The 18,021-nt window shown below is 45.4% G+C and overlaps 1 protein-coding gene across 36 annotated transcripts in view; it reads right to left on the reverse strand.

Moving 5' to 3' along the window:
- The window catches only part of CLASP2 (cytoplasmic linker associated protein 2), a 2,478,243-nt gene that overhangs the window by 221,587 nt on the left and 2,238,635 nt on the right, over window positions 1-18,021 (reverse strand). For all 36 annotated transcript variants that reach the window (XM_069613152.1, XM_069613157.1, XM_069613154.1 and 33 more), the window contains one exon: window positions 7,017-7,245. In XM_069613152.1, coding sequence (XP_069469253.1) covers window positions 7,017-7,245 — 229 coding nt within the window. The remainder of the gene's footprint in view (window positions 1-7,016; window positions 7,246-18,021) is intronic.

Here is an 18,021-nt window from a genome sequence, read left to right on the forward strand (position 1 = left end):
AGATAAAGTATACACACCTCCCTTAATAATTATTAGACAAGTGTAGGTCAAAACACCACTATTTGTAAAAACAGATGTGAGCGCGAAACTTAGATGGCGCTCCAATAATTAAGTTAAAGGGAGAGAAACAGGCAGGTCATGAAAATAAAACAGTTCCCAACACTTTTCTAAGAACACAGCAAGTTAGTGAAGGCAGAGTCTACTGTAGAGCCAAAGTTCATAGGCCAGGCCCACTTTAAATGGAGCAAGGCGAAATGTGCCCAAGATCACACAGTTTAAAAAGCACTCCAGTCTTTGCAGAAATGTTCAAAGGAGGTTGGTTTGATGCGAAAGATAAAGTTAGAAGGTCTGGGGGGCCATCCCAGTTGGAAAGCCAAGGATTTAAGGGTCACCTTTAGCAATCCGCAGAAAGGGAGGCCAGGCGGAACACAGTACCTTAAAGAGTGAGGAAGCTCCAGCGGTGGCAGTTGTTCCTGGCAGCGGGTGCAGTTCGTGGTTTCGACCAGGGGAAGAGAAGATCTCGTCGAGGAGGAAACTTGGAGTCGTTGCACTGCCCAGGAAAGAGACCAGGCGTGGAGTTCGTTTGGTTAAAAGGTGCGTTCCTTTTATTCGCGGTCACAGTGGTGAAGCTTAGCTATCCGGCCGCTGGGGTGCTTGGCACGGGCGATTCGACCAAGGGACGTCCTGGGAGGCGAATGGCGAACTGGTTGTCCCCACCAGCTCAAAGGGAGAAGACTCTTACAGCAGAAGATCTTCTCTTGTCGTCGGGAAAGTGGTGAGGTCGTTGCAGCAGGGCTCCACCGGTGGTGTCGTCGTTGCAGATGGCTCAGTTTCTCCCCTCTTCGGATTACTTAGGTCCTGTGGCGACTTCTGAAGTTCCAGTCCCAAAAGCCTTGCTTTTATGCAGAAAAACCCCATTCAACAGCCTAGCTGTCACTCATAAATGCTAAGTGGTGAGCCGGGCGGCTCACCACTGGGCCAATCAGAACACAGTGCGACTTGAGTTGCTCAGGCAACGCAGTCCAGGGTGCCAATTCCCCCACCCACACATCCTGTGGAACCCAGACAGAGTGGCACCAGTTGGAGGGCTTCTGTGGAGAAGCCCGCCAAAAAGTGGAACAAAGGGCCCGACCTTGGTTGGAGATACACAGACTGACACAAACGGCATTTTGGAAAAGAGTTATGGCGAAAAGACCCAACCGGTGCTTTTATATTAAATAAATAAACCGGTGGTATCTTTAACATTGTACCAAAAAAAAGTGGAGCGTTTAAAATGGAAAAATCCCATAGGAAATATTCCGGTGGAATATTTTGCGTGGTAACCACTGCCACCAGCCAGAAACTCGACAAGGGGGGACTGGACAGTGCCCTCTTGGAAACAGACCCAGGGACAATCTAATTAACCCCTTCAAGTACTTCCACAATATGATGGTTTGTACTGGTTCTGTTCACAATTTTGGACTAGTAAAGCCAATGGTGACTTTACATGCCCTGGGAGACAGTAGTCAGTCCCAGGGTATGGAGTCTATGTTTGGGGGTCACTATGACACCCCTGTGTTACTGCACTGAGGGTGCTGTGTAACTCAGACTAAAACAGATGATGCCTTATGGAGTAAAAGACCCCATAGCTCATAAGCACACAATAAGTCAAAGGCATACCTCAAATCATGCCTAAGAGTGGGAGGAAGAGAGTCTCACTCTTAGCAGGAGAAAAAAAACAAACCCCAAAAATCCAGCAAGGCTGCTGGGGGACTCACTAGGTTTGGGAAATTAGCCTTAAAAGAGAATTCTCCCTAACATGGGGCGAGGAGGGTTGCTAGTAGAGGTAGTAATTTTCCATGTTGTTAGCAAGAGATTGTGGTCGCTGTGCAGGGTGAGGATGATCCTGAAGAGAGCAACCTTGATTAAGAGTTCTCGGGAGACATATATATGATCTAGGATTGCTTGACGTCCCACTAACTCCCAGGTTGGAATGTCCGGTTCAATGGCTTTTTTAGGGAATGTAAATTGTGCATGTCATAGGCTTCCATGACTTTCGCCCATTTCTTTCCTCTGATTATGGCTTCTGAGATTGTTGACCCTTTATTTTTCTTGGCTTTTTGGCCAATGTGTTTACATGTCTTTTAAAGGCGATTTTAGAATTCAGATCCCCGCATATGATCGTACTATCTATTGTATAGTCACTTCCTGCCTTGTCTAAGATTTCTTCAATCTTAGGGATGAATAAAAGAATTCTTTCGGGTTCCAATAGATGTTTATCAAAAGGTATGTAGTTTCTTTCGATGAGTTGGTAATAGGTGGTGCTGGAGATCTTCTGATTAGAGTGGCCAGTATGTGAGGTTCGTCTGTTAGTACTTTCTCTAGTTGGAGATCGCAGCCTATTCGAATTGCTTTAAGTAGCCCTGCCCTTGGTCTACAAGCTGGCCCTTGCAAGGCTGGAAAAAAGGCGATCTCGAAACCATCGATCAAAGGCTTGTTTATCATCATACTTCTTGGAGACAGAAGATGTCAAATGACCCTAGGTTGATATCAGTGGTGTTCACCAAGTGTGAAAAACCTTGTGTGTTCCATGAACCTAGGGTCAGGCATTTGACGTCATCCATTTTGGGGAGAACTAGGGTGTTGCAATCCTCTCCTGACCCAGCTGCTAGTTGCTAGAATCCAGGCTTTGGTGCCAAGGCTCCTGGTAGCCAAGCCCAGTGTTTGAGTTCTTCTTCCATACAAGTCTGTTTCAGGGCGTTCATGGAGTCCATGTGTTTCTGCTTTGGTTTGTCCTGGTTAATTGTTATGTTCCAGTTTTTTTGTGGGCCTGCTGGCACCTGTTCGTTTTCCAGCGAATTGGTGCGGGATTGGCTTCTTTGGGCCCTCAAGGGGGGACTCTGTTTGCTCTTGGTAGCTCTCAATGTGATACAGTCAATGTTGGGAAGACTGAAGAGTTTGTGAGAGTCTGACAAATCCAGAGTGGGCGATCGCCCTATCTGAATTACGTGAATTGAGAAAACACAAGCATGTAAGAACGTCAGAGGACTTTGGGGAGTCCCAGAGGCGTAGAAACCATTATAAAGAGAACAGTGGCAAAAGGGACCCTGGAGAGGTCTTGAGAAAGACCCTTGTGTTCTTGAGGAAGAGGGAACCACAAGGAGACACTTTTTATTTAGAATAAAGTATACAAGACAACTGGGAACTTGGTTTTTGTTTGATAATAACTAACTTGGACCTATCACTAAAACATCCGAGTGATTGGTGCAGGCAGAAGCCAAAGAAGGAGGACATGCTCAAACCTCCCCTTTTAGTTCACTTTTCCTAAGTGGTGGTGTCAGAATAGGTGGATAGTATTTTGGAACATGGACTATTAACTTTGACAAGCACTATTCGTTTTTCGTTTTAGATAGGGAACTTCCCTCATAGAAATAGGGCCAGTTAGGAGTTCTCTTTTACTTTAAATAAAGATCTTTGCAAATAGGTCAGTCAGTGGTCCTCCTCCTCCTGGTTCACCACATAAAGCATTCTGAAACTGGTCTAACCGTATTCTCAAAGTAAAGTGTTAGCAATCTTAGCAGAGCACACCAAAGTGATTGTGTATGTAATAGTAATGAATGTTTTCGAGTGTTCACTGTAATTTTTCATCTTTAAGAGTTTGACTAAGGCCTAAACAAATCATTGTATTTGTACACATTCTACTTAACTTGTATTATTAAGAGTGCTCTGGGTGTGGTTAACGGAACCCTTCACCACACTCACAATTTCTAAGTCTAAGCCTTGCTGCTCAGACGCACTACCAGATTGCTTAGATAGTGTATATACCTAATCACCAGAATTGGGTGGATGCACTCTCAATCTGTCGACAAGGCTGATTCTGAAAATCCCTTTTAATACCCATCGGGGCAAAGGAAAGCAGAAAATCCAGCACAGAGGATGTGTGCCAAGTAAATGGATTCAGAACTCTCGCGAGGCACCAAGCCGAACATTAACTCCGCCTACAGGCATAAAATGACTTGGTAGTAGGGTTCTGAGTTGAGAGAAGCAAGTCTAGGACATCATGCAACAAATTCCACTTCTTACATCTATTTCAGCCTCTCAACTGGCAGATATGAAGGTTCAAGCTGTTGAGGTTCAGATGGAGCAATTGCCCCTGACACAGATCCGCTGTCATCGGAAGGCAGATGAACATGTCCAGCAGTTCTTCGAAGCATGTTCTACAAACCCAGTCTGTAGCGATCAAGATTAACGTGAACTCAAACAGGAACAGACTCCTGAGAACCAGCAGAGTGACAGGAATAGGCAGGAATGCATAGATTACATTAAATGTCCACTCGACCATAGAGCTCCCTGCTGAGGAAATTCCCTGGAGCAGAACAACTTGCAGTTCCTGTTCACACTGGAAGCAAAGAGGTCCATATGAGGAGTCCCCCACTGGGAGATAATCTCCTCCAGAATTTCCTGACAGAGCTCCCACTCGTGGAAGACAGAGGTCAGTCTGCTTAAGGAACCCACAATGACGTTCTCTGTCCTGGAGAGGTGAGCTGCCATCCGTGACACGTTCTCCAGAGCACAGAAACACAGTTGCATTGCTTCTCTGTACAAAAGCAAGGACCCTGCACCATTCCGTTTGTTGAGGTAGTGCACATGTCCGTCAGGAGCACCATATTCCTGCCCTGTGCCGTAGGAAGGAAGGAGACCTTGTCCAGGTTCATCGCTCTCAATTCCAGGAAGTTATGTTTTTGAGATTCTGATTGAGACCAAAGACCACTTACTATCAGGTCTTGCAGGTGAGAGCCTCAGCCTTTTAAGGACGCATCCGAGACTACTGTCAGTCGGGTCAGGGTTGTGAAAGCCACACCCTTTCAACAGGTTATCTAGCAGGGACTACGATTCAAGGTCTCAGGACACTTGCCAAGACTTGCAGAAGGTCCGATATGCTCCCTGAAACTGAGACCACTGACAAAGGAGAATCCACTGAAGCTACCTCATGCACAGCCGGGCCCCAGCACTATAAGAATACAGGAGACATGAGACCCAGCAAGCACCATAATGCCAAGGACACAACCCGCTCCTGTAATGGAGGGTTGGTTGGAAAAGGTACCTTTGGCGTGGTGCTTCAGATGGATCATTGGAGTGGTGGCTCCTCTATTTTGAAGACGAGAGGAGCTGTTGAGTGAGTTCAACCTCTTGCAATGAGTCTACTTATCTTTCCGAAATGCAGAACTGTATTCTGTAACTCGCTCCGCAGCCGGTAACCTTGAATGGGTCAGTCTAATGTCCTTTCCCTTGTAGACAAAGGTGAATAGCTTCGCAACTCCCTGCTGGAGTACTTTTGGGTGCATCAACTACATGGTCTGAGTTTTAGCCCCAGAACCGAGCAAGCAGGAGTGCAGTTGCAGTGCAAAGAGGTACCTGTGTCCTGGTTTGTCCAAGAAAGTGGGCCCTTGCTCTGCCACGGTTGCTGGTACTACATTTGCTGAGCATTAGCAGAGATGTCTAACATCTGTTGTCTAAATTCCTCGCATGTCTCCAGATTTGAAGAGCTAAAGGAGAACTGTACCTTAAAGGGTGGCAATTCTCCAGAAGACTTAATCATCGCTGTACCAATAGTAAATATACTTTTTTTGCAGCTTGAGAAAAACGAATCGCAGCCAAATAGTTTGCTGGGGGGCAGGGGGGAACACAACTTTTTAGGATGAGGTTTCTTTTTTCCTTTCTGGTAACCTTTTTGGATCTTCTAGTTGCTTGTCCTCCCCTCAAGCGGCGTCCTGCGCCCATCTCCTCCAAAGACTGGGCCCTCTTGGAGAATGACTGACTCTGAGGGAGTTTGTTTCCCACCCTTATGGAAGAAGGAGAACAATTTAGAGGCATGATTCCAGAGGGCCCTTCCATGCATAAACTGGCATGTACCTCAGTTCTCCATACCTTGTTCCTCCCCGAGGAAGCAAAGACAAACCATGTGGGTGACAGTGACAAACTTCTGCCTTGAGGACTACCTACAGGGCTTGAAGCAGAACTTGGTATTCAGCATTATGCAGTTGCAGTGAGGAAAAGCCAGTAGCATTCCTGAGCACCATACTGAGAGCATAAAAAAGAAGGAACTGAGGTCATGAGGTACCAATGGCTACATATATACGAACCCTGATGTCGTGCCCAGAGATAAGGGTCTGCATTGGAGCCAAGAGGATTGCATGTCAACTCTTCTGGAGGCTAAAACACTTTTTCTATGGGAGAAATGAATTCAGAAGAAGCATGCTTATTTGTGATACCGTTATTTAGCCATGTGTCCACAATATATAAACATAATCCAGAAAGAGCATGTCAACAGAATTTCTTGTGCAACATATAGTTAGAAGCTGGGTTTTAAGTATGGATTGTGTCTGGCCAAATCATGTAATGCTTCAATGTAGATCTGCATTGAATAGTGGAGGAATTTGCTTTGAAAAATTGGAATATTCAGCTGGATTCTCATTACGAATCCCATATAACAAAAATTAGCATGTTTCTCCCCTATGCATACATCTCTCAAACTCTAAACAAACACAACCACAAGCCTACAACACAACAACCAGCACAAACTTCACTACACTGCAACAAAACTAACTACACAGACTCGCACAACAGCACACGACTACCGACCGTAAAACAACCCAGGCCCAGCCAACGGATTTACCGGGCTGAGGCTGCCAACAGCACATCACTGCTCTCTTGCACTTTTCCAGCTTATTCTCACTAACTCACCCCCCGCCCTGCCTTTTTCAGAACCACCAGTGCGCCAGGGGACCACTCCGGTGGCGATAGTGTGAGGTATAAATATCCTTTAATGTTTCCGACAGAAAAGCATTTTAACAATTAAAATGTGCCAAAATTGTTAAATATGGATGATCCGTCTCACTCTAAATTATAAAATGCATTTTTGAAACATTCTTGCTGAAAATGTGGCGTGTATGTGCCTCCTTAACAAACTTTAAAGCAACACGGAAAAGGATGTATGCCATTTTATCTTTTTGTAACTACAGTTATTCAGAACTTACCATCTGGAAATTGCTCAACGTCATCATCAAACATGGCTTCTTTCAAAGCAGATTTGTTCAATGAGCTGATGCTATCTGAATAATTATTAGGATTGTAATCACGTGATCGCGGAGCAGGGCGGAGCGGCATAGTGTTCAGTAACGAAGTTTTATTATCCAGAGCCGTCCGAATTGTGTCAAGAGCATCACCTCCTCCCCTTGGATCGCCCATTCCAGTACCGCTACACATCTGCAAAGACAAAATAATGCCTGGTTTTCAATTTTTCAGCTTCTGACAGGATTGAGGTGATGAGCATCATAATAGCTGAGACAGTAGATAAACAAGGCAGGTCAACTGGCCAATTACCATAAAATGGAGGTTGTCATTTTAACTAATAAAGGTATGCTGAAATATGTTGCATTTTATGTACGATTACGTACATTTTTCAATTGCTACAGCGACTGAAGCAATAATCCTAATTTAATGACCAAGTTTGGGAATAATCATAAAATAGTTGTGCTGCAAAAGCAACTTAATATCTACACTGCCCTACCACAGGTTTCAAAAACGTTGACATCTTTTAGTTATGTTTCCCTATTTCACTAATCAGTGATGGGTATGACTAAGATCTAATGTATGCTACCAGAGATTAGTGCCTCTAATGCCACAAGCTCGATAATCGGCTAAACTTCTTGAACCCTTGAACTTCTTGAACCCCAGACTACCAGATAGCAAAACTTTGGTGCAAGGACAATACCTACGGACACATAGTAGAGGGACCTCCGCCCGCCCCCCCCACTGCTGCCATCAAGCGATATAGCACAATTCCAAACACAAAAGTATTGGGTATTCCATTCTCATGTAGTGTGGTTAGAGAGTGATGTGCAGTTTCAGTGTTTTGGTGGGGCTATTTCACTAGCCCTCTGAGTGTGTGTGGTAGGGGTGAAGTGTGGGGGTGAAGAAGATAAAAGAGGGATGTTAGTGGGGTTTCGGTTGTCTCTGGATATTGTGTAGCTGGCCTGTTTCTTTCGTCAGGTATTTCTTGTGTTTTCATTGTTCTGGGCTTACAGTTTGTAGAAGCGGGCATTGTGTGAGGTTGAGGTGGCCTGATGTTGTAAAGTTGGTCTAAGTTTATCTCGGTGAATTGAATATCCAGGTTATTTGTTTTAATGTGTTTGGTTTTACAACAGAAAACCTTATACCTGTCCAATATACACATTTAAATAGCATTTTCTTGAAATGAAAAAAAGAGAAATTAAGAAACAAGAAGAAAAGGAAAAAGAAAAAGCGCTTGCAGAGTCCAGTGAGTGTCTCCCGCCTCAGGCCTTCGTTAGAGTAGCAAGAAAGCCACCTTTTTTTTAAATGTATTTATTTATTTTTTTAGACGAGGGCATTAGCCAGTCCTTGTGTTGACACCCCTCCATCCTTATGAAAATCTCTTTCAACAGCCTAAGAACGGCAAGAGTCACAGTCGTTCTCCTTGTGTGAACACGATCCACCAGTCAGCTGTCTGGTTTCATATTCATTTATTATCCTGCCCAGAGTGGTAGTCCTTATATCTCTTGCAATTGGGCAGAACAATACAAAGTGTTTCAGGGTTTCCTTTACGTCTTGGTTCCTTACACAACCTGCATGATGCATCCGGGCCACTATTATGCCCTCTTGAATTCAGAATTTCGCTTGTCAGGAATGTGTTTAAGCAAAAGCGCATGAATTTTGCTCTAAGATGGTGATTTGGGAACCGTTGTAGATATTTTGGCAATGTGTTGAGTTTCCCAGATTCCCACATGGTTTCCCCTAGAGTTTATATTGTTGTCCCTCTTGTTGGGTGTTGATCCAGTCCTGAGTGAGTAACCTCCTTTTGGTCCTTTCAGGGTTACTGATCAAACTTTTGTCTGTTTCTTCTAGGCCGGTTAGAATCAGCTGGCAGATGTTCCTCCATTTGTTTAAGGTTCTTTCCGTGTTCTCTCGTAGTGCTTTGTTCAATACTGAAAAGCCTCCCGGGACATTTGGCAATATACACTTGCGGTACAGTGCAAGGGACTTCCACATTACTGTTGTGTATAAAGATGTAAGGCCAAGTTCCATACTTATTGCTTGAATGGGAGTGCTTTTCAGTAAGCCCAGAACTCTCTTCCAAAACAGGCCCTCCAATTTTGACCATGTTTTTGCTGGTAATGCAAATGATGGTTCAGCCCCATACGTGAGGATCAGAGTAACCTTAATGAGATCAAATGAAACCACAGACGTTAATGAGAAACAACAGAACTTGTTGAGAAGCAGCCTGCCCTGGGCGGCTAGATTTTTAGCTTTGTTTCCAAGGATAATTTCTCTCGGAGCATCTCTGATGCTGGTGTTAGGCAAACACCCAGGTAGATGACTGAATTAACTTCAGTTACTTTTTCCCCACTTAGAAAACACGGCTGTTTTTCCGTTTGTTTGCTTTCATGTTTTCCATCAAAGATCATAATCCGAGATTTTTTTAGATTTATTTTCAGACCATTTAGCCTCACATATTATGGACGATTGGTGTTTGGTCCAGTAATACAACGTCGTCTGCATAAAGCAGTCTACACCAATGGCTTAATTCGCAAGTTTAGGAGGGAAGCATCTATTGGTGGAAAATGCTTCCTTCGGGTCTGAAATGAACAGGTTGAACAGTTCAGGTGCTAGCGGGCATCCTTGTTTTAGACTTTTATCATTTAGAATTGGATCGGAAAGTAGGTTGTTCCCATTTAGCCCAACCCTGAGAGTTGTCTCAAAGTGGAGATCTTTCAGTGCTATGCTAGTGTCAGGTGGGCATCCCCATTCATCCAGTTTCGTACATACTTTCTGCCGGCTTATGGCATCGAGAGCTTGGGCCAGGTCTATGAATACCATATAGATCTTTCCCTGTTTCTCCCTCTCTGTTCGAGCTTTTAGGATGTTAATCAAAAAGATGTTGAGAGAGGTGCCAATCCCTTTGACGAAACCAGATTGGCAATTGTCTCGGTTCCCAGGAGGGGACACTTCAGGCGAACAGGTCTTTCAGGACAAGAGACGCAAAGACTTTCCCTGCTAAATCCAGGAGGGCAATAGGCCTATAATTTCTGGGGTCTGACCTGTCCCCTTTCTTAAAGATGGGGACTACCACAGAGGTTTCCCAGGATAGCAGGACCAGTCTTGCCTTCTTAATGTGTGTAAAGAGATCATGGAGGAATGAAGCCCAGAGGTCTGGATCTGTTTTTAACATTGCATTGGTCATACCATCCGGGTCAGGCGCTCTTGAATTGCAAGCCTTTTTAATCAACTCCAGAATGACTTCAATATCCGTGTCGAGACTCCATGGTCTGTTGCTTAGTAGTGCCACTTGAGTCTGGTCTTTTTCTTTGCACTCAAAGAGTAAGGCAAAATAGTCTATCCATGTGTTCGTGATTAAAGCGTCTTGCGGGGACTACATGGCATTGTATGCCAGATTTCGCTATGATTTTTGATGAGATTTTATTCAACAAAGCCTCCCAGTCTTGTTGCAGCATCCTCTTCATGTGCACAGAGACCCAGTTCCGATATTGTTTAAGTTTTTTCATTTGCAGCTGGGTTTCCACTGAGCGTACCTTTTTGAGGCTGCGTAATACAGAGTTTAGGGTCTTTTTCTTTGTAGCCAGTGTAGCGTCATATTTGTGGCGTCCAAACCTTGGTCCGCCTCAGGGTTTGAGATGGCTCTGTTCATGGAGTTGTAAAAAATAGACTGTTGAAGGGTAATTTAATAAGGCTGTGCCCTTCTCTTGGAGGGAGGAGTTTTCACCGGCTCTACCCTGGTCTTGAGTATTGTTCTGCCGGGAGATAGCTTCAGAGCCGAGGGGGAGAGCTGTCAACCTGGCAGGGGATGCCTCACTATCCACAAATGTAGAGACCGGGACGTCTCCAGCTAGCAGTGGATGCTCCACTCTGCCCATTGTAAAAGCTGTGTGTTACTCAGTGGGCGTGGCCCCCAATCCTGGGATATTATCCTCAGCAAGGCGTGTGGTGCAATAATGGCTGGGGCTGCAGGAGTTTGTCTGAGCTGGTTCCTTATTGTGGCCGGGACTTTTTAAATTATCAATATAGGCTGCTGCGCTAGTTCCAATGGTAACGCTGATGTTAAACAAGCAAAGTGCTCCAGACGGCGACAACTGATCGTTCTTGCAAGGCCAGCCTGGCAGGTTAAGAGAAGGTACCGCTGCGAGGGAGGGGCACGCCAATTTACTCACAGTTCTCGAAGGCACAGGAGCAGTCGCTGATGTGGGCACAGGCGCTGTCGTTGCCACTTCGGAGCCCGGTCGCACTAGGTAGGCATCAGCATTCGTTGCGTTCTCATCCATGGGTAGTGGTCCTTGTGGTGTGCTCCTCGAATCCGGACACCTCCAGACACAAACTGCACAGACTAAATTCTACCAAACTCTGCGAATGCTCTGTGTTACAGAGTGCTTTTCAATGATGGCTCCATTCTCCAACAGGCACAGTAGACAGACTGCTGAATGCACAGACTGTAAAACCAAACTAGCCAAGTTTTTAGTTGTTTCCTGAAATTTAGGTTGTTTTTCGATGCTCTTATTTCCATTGGGATCAAGTTCCATACTTTGGTTATTAGATGGGAGAAGGTGGTTCCTCCAAATGTTCTTTTCTCATAGTGTCTTGTTTCTATTTGGAGGTCAGTGCTAGTTCTTAAATCTCTTCTCGGTTGGTATTCAGCGATTTTTGCTGGGAGGAATTCGGCTCCTTGTCCATGTAGTGATTTATGGCAATATGGGTTTCTTCATTGGCAACAAGTGTCGACTTCTCCGGGCTGGTTTGATGTGGCTGCTTCCATTTAGTCTCAAGAGAAGTCTTGCTGCAGTATTTTGGATGGGTCGTAGTTTTTTGGTGAGCCATTTTGGTATTCATAGGTGTTAAGATGGAATTCTGAACTCTGACCTGGTGGGCAGAGGTTCCGAAGGCTAAGCCTAGTTTCTTGGAACAGGGTAACCTTCTGGACAAGCCAGACCAATCAAGGTAGCTATGGCGACGGTCAAGACTAGGTCTCAGAAGGGGTGAGGGTGACTGAAAGACCGCAATGAGCACACAGACTAAAGGACACATATATATATACACCTGACTGGGAGTGATTTGTATCAAAAATACAAATACATTTATTCCACAGCCTTTGCAATTCAACACACCTTAAGAAAATCACAGCAATACTATTAAACCAACACAATCCTATCTATACACATATATATAAGATCAATGGGGTCTAAAGGGTGAATGCACCAAATAGGTCCACAACCTAAACAGGGAAGGAAGCAGGCAGTGCAAATAGTCTTTAGGCCCTTCTGCACCAAACACAGTCCTAACTGAAAGGCAGTCCAATCTCCAAGATGAGGGGAGCCTAATGCTCAAATGTACTTGCGAAGCTGGTGCATGCAGTAGTTCAAATGGGCAAAGCAGAGTCTTTGATAGGGGCTGTAGCAGCTCAGGAAGGTAGGTGAGGTGATGCAGAATAGGTTCCCACTACTTGAGGAGGGCCTCCACTTGAGGGCAGAGTCGATTCCAAGAGTTGGGAATAGTTCGCACTAGCAGTGAAAAGGAGAGGGGCCCTCAGGGGCCACTTGTGCGTAAAAATGGATGGATGCGCTAGGGACCACCAGTTAGGCTTGCAATTACTCACTGACCCCCGGCGCACTCCGTACCAAACTTCGGCAGTCGAGTCCACTTCAGTTGGAGGTTCATATGCAGCAATCTCACGGCTCTGCGGCTTTCAGCAACGAAGATACAGCATGGATTCCCCTACGGGACAGTGGTGATTTCTCCGCTCCTGGTGGATGGATCAGGCCAGTTCTGCTGTAGCAGGCTTCAGGGAACAGAGTACCACAGCTGCAATGAACTTGCAAAGTTCGTCACCACGGCTGGGCGACACAGTAACCGCGTATACTCTGGTTCAGGTGCACTCACTGTACGAAATTCGGTGTGAGAGTGCCAACCGTGAACACAGAGCTTACGATCTACCAAGTTTCAAGGGCCACCTTGAAACGACAGTGGTATCATGGCAAAATGTCTGTGCAAGCTGTTCAGTCCACTGGTTGGCCCAGGGACACTTCCGAAAAAAGGCTTACTTGCAGGTTAAGATGAAGTTGCCGAGAATAAGTGGTCTTACTATTCTAATGGGTCGAAGCGTCTGTTAGGGAGAATTCTCTGTTACGGCTAATTTCCCAAACCTAGTGAGTTCACCAGCAGCTTTGCTGGATTTTTGGGGTTTATTTTCTTCTCCTGCTAAGAGTGAGACTCTCTTTCTCCCACTCTTAGACATGATTTGAGATGTCCTTTGACTTTGGAATGTGTCTTATGGGCTTTGGGGTCTTTTACTCCATAGGATTTCAAGTATTTTTGGTAAGTGTGTTACACAGCACCTTCAGTGCAGTAACACAGGGGTGTCATAGTGACCCCCAAACATAGACTCCATACCCTGGGACTGACTGACTGTCTCCCAGGGCATGTAAAGTCACCATTGACTTTACTAATCTTAAATTGTGAACAGAACCAGTACAAACCATCATATTGTAGAAGTATTGGTAGGGGTAATTAGATTGCCCCTGGGTCTGTTTTTGGAGGGGGCACTGTGCAGTCCCCCCGCGTCGAGTTTCTGGCTGGTGGCAGTGGTTACCACGCGAAATATTCCACCAGAATAATTCATATGGGATTTTCCCATTAATTTTAAACGCACCACTTTGTTGGTGCAATATTAAAGATACCGCCGGGTTATTTATTTAATATTTATTCCCCGGTTGGGTCTTTTTGCCAGCACTCGGTTTTAAAATGGCGTTTGTGTTCGCCTCTGTAACTCCAACCCAAGTCGAGCCCTTTGTTCCACTTTTTGGCGGGCTTCTGCACAGAAGCCTCCAAAAGTGGTGCCACTCTGTCTGGGAGGGGGGTTTAGGCACCCTGGACTGAGTTGCCTCGGCAACTCAAGTCGCACTCTTGTGTGATTGGCCCAGTGGTGAGCCGCCCGGCTCACCACTTAGCAAGTTTGAGTGACAGCTAGGGCTGATGAATGGGGGTTTTCTGCATAAAAGCAGGGCTTTGGGGACTGGAACTTCAGAAGTCGCCACAGGACCAAAGAATCCGAAGAGGGAGAAGCTGAGCTGACCTGCAACGACGACACCACTGGTGGAGCCCTGCTGAACCGCCTCACCACTTCCTGACGACAGAGAAGATCTTCATCCTGGAGCATCTTCTTCCTCTGAACTGGTGGGGATAACCAGTTCGCCCTCTTTTCACCTTCATGGATCGTCTCGAGGTCGAATCGCCTGTGCCAAGCACCCCGGCGGCCGGATAGCCATGCTTCACCAATACTGCGAATAAAAGGGTAGTACCTTTTAACCGGGAAACTCTGCGGCTGGTTTCTTCCCTGGCAGTGCAACGACCTCCAGCTTTCCTCCACGTCGAGATCTTCTCTTCCCCTGGACGAAGCACCGACTTGCACCCGCTGCCAGGAACAACTGCCCCCGCTGGAGCTTTCTCACCATTTCAGGTACTGTGTCCCGCCTGGTCTCCCTTGCAACAGACTGTTCAAGGTGTCCCGTAAATCCTTGACTCTCTATCCTGGGGTGACTTGGGACCAGCTAACTAACTTTTTCTGAACTGATCCACCCTTTTTTGAACTGCAAAGACTTTTTAAAGTATTATTCAACTGTGTGATCTTGGACACATTCCGCCTTGCTCCCTCCAAGAGTGGGCCTGGCCTATGAACTTTCTTGCTCTAACAGTAGACTCTGCCTTTTCTGACTTGCTGTGGTTCTATTTAAAGTGTTGGTATTGTGTACTTTCCTCATCCTGCCTTTTTCCCTCCCTTTTTAACTAACTTATTGGAGTGCCATCTTAGGTTAAGCGCTCGCCTCTGTCTGCAAATAAGTGTTCAATAAGTAATCAGGGATGTATATATGTTGATAGTGACAGTGTTTGAACTTGCTTGCCATATTAGTGTTAGTGTATTTTACAAGTGTGTTTTTAAATAAATAATTATATACTTTTATACCAAAGCTCTGGTCAGTGTTTGCTTGTTCTACTGTATCTCTGTACCTATTTTGTATACTCTATATACTGTCTAACTCTTCTTGAGAGAAGTCTGGCTGCTCAGCCACAGCTACCAGGTAAATCTGGGTGGTACAGACTGCTACCAATTGGGTTTACTGCCAACACCTGTAGTCCTAAGCCTTTTGCAGTGGTCCCTAAGGGAACTGCACAGGTTTCTGCCTAACAGCGTCTTCGCAGACCTTCTAGGATGAACAGATGCAGAGGGGTCGAGCGGTACGAGAACGGACTCAGGGTGCCAAACCTTCCAGCGGGTCGCCAACGGTTACTTGACTCGGCTTCTTAGTTTCAGGATACTTGGATCCTATCCTTCGTTCAGTGAGAACTCCAGAGATTGACATGGTATGGGTGTTTGGGGCCTTCTCCCATCCAGAATCTCCTTCGCACCAAAAAGAAGAGGACCCAAATGGGAGATCTGCTCATATACAGGCATACCATACGTGGACTAATCGTGGATCACGGTGGTCCCAGGCATTCACAGCACTCCAGGCTCTCTGGCACCGAGGATGTGTATTGGAACCAGATGTTCCAGCCTACATCCTGGGGGTGCGCACACAAGGCATGCAGAAGCCCACGAAAGCTTGGCGCTTCGGGGGAAAATGCACGCCCAAATAAGGACTGACCCGGGTCGGCTCCACCTGGGGAAGGTGAAGCGGCAAGATAGGCAAAGGACAGGACAAATAACCTCGTGGCGTGGCCATTTTGGAGCCAGGCCACCTAACCGTACCAAACTCGGTAATCGCGGTTTACCTGCCAAGAACGGGTTAAAAATATGTGAAATGATAAGTTACCACCAGCCCTGTCCAAGGATGTCTCCCAAAAAATCCTTCGAGAGTATCTAGGGCCTTTGGAAATGACTAGACCCAAGTGCACTGTACAGTAAGGTACATTGTACACTGGTAACATGTTGTAGAAAAGTGGCAACATGGACAAGGACCAAGGGAAACAAAGTCTCCCAGTACCGACTGTCTTTAAGGGCATGTCAGTTTCCCCATAAGAAGTGAGTGAAAAGCCCAGAGGAGTGCAGCAGAAGGCTGTGCTCCTCTGGTAAAGTCAGACTATGGTGTTTAAACAAAGCAAAAAGTTGGGGGGTCACAACTGGAGGGTAAATTACACATGAAATGGAAATCTTTCCTAACACTAGGTAGAGACTATTTGTGTAGTCTATTCTTGATAATACCAAAGAAATTATCACAAGGGTACTGTTTGGGAAATTGAGATAAGGGAGGATCCCTCTAATTAACCGTAGGTGATGGAAGCATTTTTCTGCTATTGCATTGATTTGCGTTCCATAAGTATTCACAGATTTATTTTTCACTGTTGTCGTCTCTGGTTGAGTTCCCATGCTAAGGGTACAGTCGAGGGATGCCTGTTTGATTATCCTCTCGTGGTGAGAACATTAATTGCGTTTTGGTTGGGTTTAGTTTGGTCATTAGTTACCTTGAAGATGAGTTTGGTGTCGCCTGTGTAGTTGTAAGCAGTCAGTCCATGGGTTTGAGTGAGCTTCAACATGGTGGTGTGGAGGGGGGGGCATTTAAATGTTGAAGAGGAGCAGTGAGAGGTTTGATCCATGTGGTATGCTGCAGTTGATACTTTTTATGTTCAATATAAATTGTGGTAGGTGGGTTCTTTCAGTTAGGTTGGTGAGGAAAGATTTCAGCCTTTGTAGTGCGCTGTTTTGAATACCAGATCCTTCCAGTCTCTTGATTAGAGTTGTGCGCTTGACCGTGTCGATAACAGCCGATATGTCCAGTAGTATGAGGGACAATTGGGTGTTTCGAGTTCTTCTGATTGGGGGGAAGGGTCAGGTCTGAAGGCAAACTGGAATTGGTCAAGTATTGTGTTTCCTTTTACGTGATTGAGTAGCTCTCTTTGTATACATGGACTTTCAATGGGTACTTGAGGTTTGGTATGGGTATGTAGTTGGCAGGGTCATTTTTCTTGTCTCGTATTTTAGGAGGGGTTTGATGTATGCAGATTTGAATAATTCTGGCACTATTCCCATCCTAAGGGTGCAGTGGGTTGATATTTTGTGGGCGAGTTGCTTTTTGTAGATATCCAGTGGACATGGGTCTCTGGGTGATCTGTCTATGCCAGTATCGTTTAGTAGTTTGTAGAAGAGTTCCTCACTTATAGATTTAAATCGATTGAGTGTTGTGCCAGTTTCTGGGGTGTTGGTTTCTGGGAGGGTGTTTGCGCTCCTGCGGGATGCGTCAATTGCTTGTTGGATTGCTTTAATTTTGAATCTTAGGTGGGCTGTGATGATGATGCATACGATTTGCGAGGGTAAGATGCTGTTGCAAGAAGTTTTTTATTTCCTTGATGATTAAGAACATTTCCTTCTGTGGATTTGTTCCCAATTGGATTCTTGCAGTATAGTATGCTTAGGTTTTGAAATGAGTAAGTGATAGGATGAAAGATCTCAAGCTTTCTCTTGAAGTTTGCCCTCAAGCTACTGAGGAAAACTTTCACTTTGTAAGGCCTACTTGGACTTCTCAGATCAACTATGGGATTTTGAGAAAACTAAAAGGGACAAATGTAATGGTAAAATATTCAGAGCAGGAATGTACTTGTATAGTTTGCTTGGGAACAACAAATTGCTTAACCCATCGTAATGTTTTTTCTGATGGATGTTCCACCCACGGATTCCTTATCTGCGATATATTGTACGGCAGCAGCAAACTTCTGAAAGTTTTTCACCTCCAGGGTGTGCTGTGTGGCTTCGAGAGCCCCTCGATAATGCCCAGGACCGGACGTCGATATTAATAGCAGGCACTGAGCCCCGTTTTCTCATTTATTTCCCCCGCTCAGCCAAGGTGGGGAATAGTGGTTTGTACTCCTTGGAAAGAAAAATATTAATGGCATGTAAAGCATTTTAAGCATCTATTCAGCGCTGTCTTCTCTGGAATAAACTCCAGAGACTGGGAGTCCCCCCCCTCT

The sequence above is a fragment of the Ambystoma mexicanum genome, chromosome 5p (assembly GCF_040938575.1).
Source record: "Ambystoma mexicanum isolate Mex_15411 chromosome 5p, UKY_AmexF1_1, whole genome shotgun sequence".
Lineage (NCBI taxonomy): Eukaryota > Metazoa > Chordata > Amphibia > Caudata > Ambystomatidae > Ambystoma > Ambystoma mexicanum.